At 42.7% G+C, this 4,452-nt stretch overlaps 1 protein-coding gene across 1 annotated transcript in view; it reads left to right on the plus strand.

Moving 5' to 3' along the window:
- OTUD7B (OTU deubiquitinase 7B) overlaps positions 1-4,452 on the plus strand; it is a 95,995-nt gene that overhangs the window by 52,720 nt on the left and 38,823 nt on the right. Inside the window, exon 2 of the mRNA XM_011973640.1 lies at positions 1,384-1,534. Within this exon, the coding sequence (XP_011829030.1) occupies positions 1,450-1,534 (85 nt within the window). The 5' untranslated portion in view covers positions 1,384-1,449. The remainder of the gene's footprint in view (positions 1-1,383; positions 1,535-4,452) is intronic.

The raw sequence follows: 4,452 nt of genomic DNA on the forward strand, positions 1-4,452 counted from the left end.
TAGTTTATTTGCCTTGTCACTTACTGCCTTCAGCAATTATACTTTGACCTTTCCCAAAAGGCAGGGGATTGGTGGGTATGGTAGGGAAAGTGTACCTGGCGACTTAATGAATGAGTCTTCTATAGAAAACTGTAAACTTGGCAGAATTTGGTCAGAGATTGTTCTTCACTCTTACTACTTCCCTCTGACTTTTAACCGCAGAGGAATGTTGGATTGGTGCCAGCTGTCAGGTCAGGGACATAATTTCTGCCAAAGTCTGAAAGAAGAGATCTTTTTCAGTTGAACTTATTTGGCAGTCATTTGTCCTGCGTGGAGAAAGACGTGTTTGGAGTAGATGTGTTTCCTGGGTTCATGAGGTTAATGGACAGAGATTGACTCTTGTTATGAACCTTTCAGGTCCCCACTCTGCTTTGTGGAGTAACTTATATTTAATTTAATTTAATTTTTTGAGATGGAGAGTCACTCTTTTGACCAGGCTGAAGTGGTGTGATCTCAGCTCAATGCAACGTCCGCCCCACGCGGGTTCAAGTGATTCTGTTGCCTCAGCCTCCCGAGTAGCTGGGATTACAGGTGCCTGCCACCATACCTGGCTAATTTTTGTAATTTTAGTAGAGACAGGGTTTCCCCATGTTGGCCAGGCTGATCTCAACCTCCTGACCTCAGGTGATACACCTGCCTCAGCCTCCCAGAGTGCTGAGATTAAAGGCGTGAGCCACTGCACCTGGCCTAATATTGTATTTTGAGTAGTTTTAGCTATCAGTTTACTCCTCTGCTAGCATCAAAACACTAGTCAACTCTGAAATTATCCAGTGTATAGTAATTGTTCATTCACTCAACAAATATTTATTGAGGGCCAGTGTGCCTAGCACTGTGCCAAGTGATACATGCAGGGGATATATTAGTGAAGGAGACATACAAGTTTCCTGCTTTCAAGAAACTTTTATATTAGAGGAGATGGCTAGACAGCAACTAATTAAAATAATTTGAGAGTATTCAAGTGCCAGGAAGGAAATAAACAAAGCTACCATGTTAGAGACTATTGCAGGTGGGGAGTTCTTCAGGATAGTAGCCTGTTGCTTCCTTCTTTAGTTTGGATAAGCAAACTCATGGTAGAAAAGCAGTACTCAGGAAAAGTACAGGAAAAGCATTTTTCAGAGTGGTATTACAGGTTACTGGTTAATGTAGATGTTGAGATATTAATGTTAATGAAGAGTTAGGAAATAAAATGTTACTCTTCATAATTTTAAAGTGCTGTATTTTAAAATTCAACTGAAATGAATGAGCTAGGATAGTTTCCCCATTTGGTTAGGAAGGTGCTGACATGGGGCTGTGATTATCCTGTTCCAGTGTAATTTGAGCCTTATGTATTTATTTATTCCTCAGGTGGATGCCTGAATTTTGATCTATGTTCTACCTACATCCAGCTGGCTGAAAGTACTTGATGATCACATGACCCTGGACATGGATGCTGTTCTGTCGGATTTTGTCCGTTCCACAGGAGCAGAGCCAGGGCTAGCGCGAGATCTCCTAGAAGGTGAGGAGTTGTAGGGGAGAATGAGAAAAGAGAAAGTAAAATGTAGTATTTATCATTAGGATGATTTGGAACATTTAAGGTGATCAGGAAGATACTTTGTATATGGTAGGCCCTACAGTTAATTCTAATGATATACTTTGTGTGTAACCCATCATAATTTGAAATTTTAAAATCCCTTTTTCACCTTGAACTTCCTGGGGTAGTTTTTTCCACTGTCAGTTTATGCTCAGGCAGTGCAAGTGAAATTTTATATTAGTTCATTACAAACATAATTTTATTTTATTTTCATTTATTTATTTATTTTTGAGACAGAGTCTCGCTCTATTGCCCAGGCTGGAGAGCACTGGCACGATCTTGGCTCACTGCAATCTGTGCCTCCCAGGTTCAATCAATTCTCCTGCCTCAGACTCCCGAGTAACTGGGATTACAGGTGCCTGCCACCACACGCAGCTAATTTTTGTATTTTTTAGTAGAGTTGAGGTTTCACCTGTTGGCCGGACTGGTCTTGAACTCCTTACCTCAGGTAATCTGCCTGCCTTGGCCTCCCAAAGTGCTGGGATTACAGGCATGAGTCACTGTGCCCAGCCTAAAAACATAATTTTAGATCTTTAAGACTTCCTCTTTATATATAAGTGTCTTTAGGGTTTTCATGATGGGATCATCCATGGTTTTGTTCTTTCCTTACATAACATACATTACAGGTAATTCTATGTTGAGTAGATCAATTTAATGTTTTCATTTTGCTGCTTTTGTTTACTTCTATCTTTATATACATAAGTTTGAATGTTCTAGATTTTTTTATTGTCATTATTATTGAGATGGAGTTTCGCTGTTGTTGCCCAGGCTAGAGTGTGGTGGTGCAGTCTTGGGTCACTGCAACCTCCTCCTTCCCGGGTTCATGCAATTCTCCTGTCTCAGCCTCTGGAGTAGCTGGGGTTACAGACATGTACCACCACACCCAGCTAATTTTGTATTTTTAGTAGAGATGGGTTTTCTCCATTTTGGTCGGGCTGGTCTCGAACTCCTGACCTCAGGTGATCCACCTGCCTCGGCCTCCCAAAGTGCTGGGATTTCAGGCATGAGCCACCGTGCCCAGCTGAATATTCTAGATTTTAAGGTCCTGAAGGGTTAGAATCATGTCCCTAGGATTCTTTGTTTACAGTCACAAATAATAGATGGCAATATGAAAATATGTAATGACACAAACAGGCAGGCCTATGGGGAAGGGGCAAGTTCTTAGCATACATAGGTAATATTTTAAATTGCCGGCCCTTAACAAGGTGTGACAATTAGACATTTGCTTGGCTACCTGTGAGGAGAGCATGAGTTTGGAAACAGAAGATCAGGGTTTAAATTCCAGTTTAGTAATTCAGTATAGCTTTGCCTTTAATTTGCATTTTCTTTTTTTTTTTTCTTTTTGAGACGGAGTCTCGCTCTGTCACCCAGGCTGGAGTGCAGTGGCGCGATGTCGGCTCACCGCAACCTCCGCCTCCCAGATTCAAGCATTTCTCCTGCCTCAGCCTCCCGAGTAGCTGGTGGGACTACAGGTGCCCAGCTAATTTGTTTATTTTTAGTAGAGATGGGGTTTCACCATGCTGGCCAGGCTGGTTTCAAACTTCTGACCTCGTGATCCGCCCACCTCAGCCTCTCAAAGTGCTAGGATTACAGGCATGAGCCACCGTGCCCAGCCTAATTTGCATATTTAGTTTCATCTCCTACTACTTTTCCCTATACTTCTATGCAGCCAGGCCTGACTTGTCACCTCTCGGTGATCATGTTAGGTTACTTCCTCAGTTTGCAGCATTTCTTTCCTCTATTATTCTCCTTGACCTTCAAGATTCAGCTCAAATGTTTCCTCTTTCATAAAATCCTCAACGTTTCTGCATTCCTCTTATAACGTGTTGAACACCTATGAGTGTTCAATATGTGCAAAGTACTTGAGATATGTTATTTTATTCTCACAACCACTGTACAATAAAGTTTTATTATCCTGGAGTTATAATTTTAAAACCTGAGGCTCAGTGAAGTTAAGTAGGATTTGAACCTAGGCAATCTGGTTTCAGAGTGTGGCTGTAAACAATTATGTTATAAATCATTGCTAGCATGCTCACATGTGTGCGCGTGCGCGCGCGCACACACACACACACACATGCTGTGAAAGAAATGTCGAGGGTTCTGTGAGAGTGAAGAAAGAACCCTAACTTAGATCTAGAGTGCAGGAAGGCCTTTTCTGAGGAGTGATTTTTAAGCTGAGCCCTGAAGGACAAGTAGGAGCAGCAAGACAAAGGGATATAGAAGAGAGTGTTTATGCAGAATAAACAGCTTATGCAAGGGCCCGAAGGTGCAAGAGAGTTTGGCACATTGGAGAAACTCTTAATAATGAGGTAGTAAGAATGGTGCAAGAGTAGTAGGAAGCTGGTGAGATAGGTAGGAAGCAGAAAATAGGGGCTCTAGCCAGATACGGTGGCATTCACTATAATCCCAGCTACCTGGGAGGCTGAAGTGGGAGGATCGCTTAAATCCAGGAGTTTGAGACCAGCCTGGGCAGCATAGCAAGACCTCGTCTCTTTAAAAAAAAAAAAAGAAAGAAAAGAAGGGAAGAAAGAGAGAGGCTGGGCACAGTGGCTCATGCCTGTAATCTTAACACTTTGGGAGGCTGAGGCAGGCAGATCACCTGAGGTCAGGAGTTTGAGACCAGCCTGGCCAACATGGTGAAACCTCGTCTCTCCTAAAAATACAAAAATTAGCCGGGGGTGGTGACGCATGCCTGTAATCCCAGCTACTCGGAAGTCTGAGGCAGGAGAATCGCTTGAACCCAGGAGGCACAGGTTGCAGTGAGCCGATAGCGCACCATTGCACTTCTAGTCTGGGTGACAGAGCAAGCCTCTGTCTCGGGGGGAAAAAAAAAAAAAAAAAAA

Source organism: Mandrillus leucophaeus, unplaced genomic scaffold (assembly GCF_000951045.1).
Source record: "Mandrillus leucophaeus isolate KB7577 unplaced genomic scaffold, Mleu.le_1.0 Scaffold139, whole genome shotgun sequence".
Classification (NCBI taxonomy): domain Eukaryota; kingdom Metazoa; phylum Chordata; class Mammalia; order Primates; family Cercopithecidae; genus Mandrillus; species Mandrillus leucophaeus.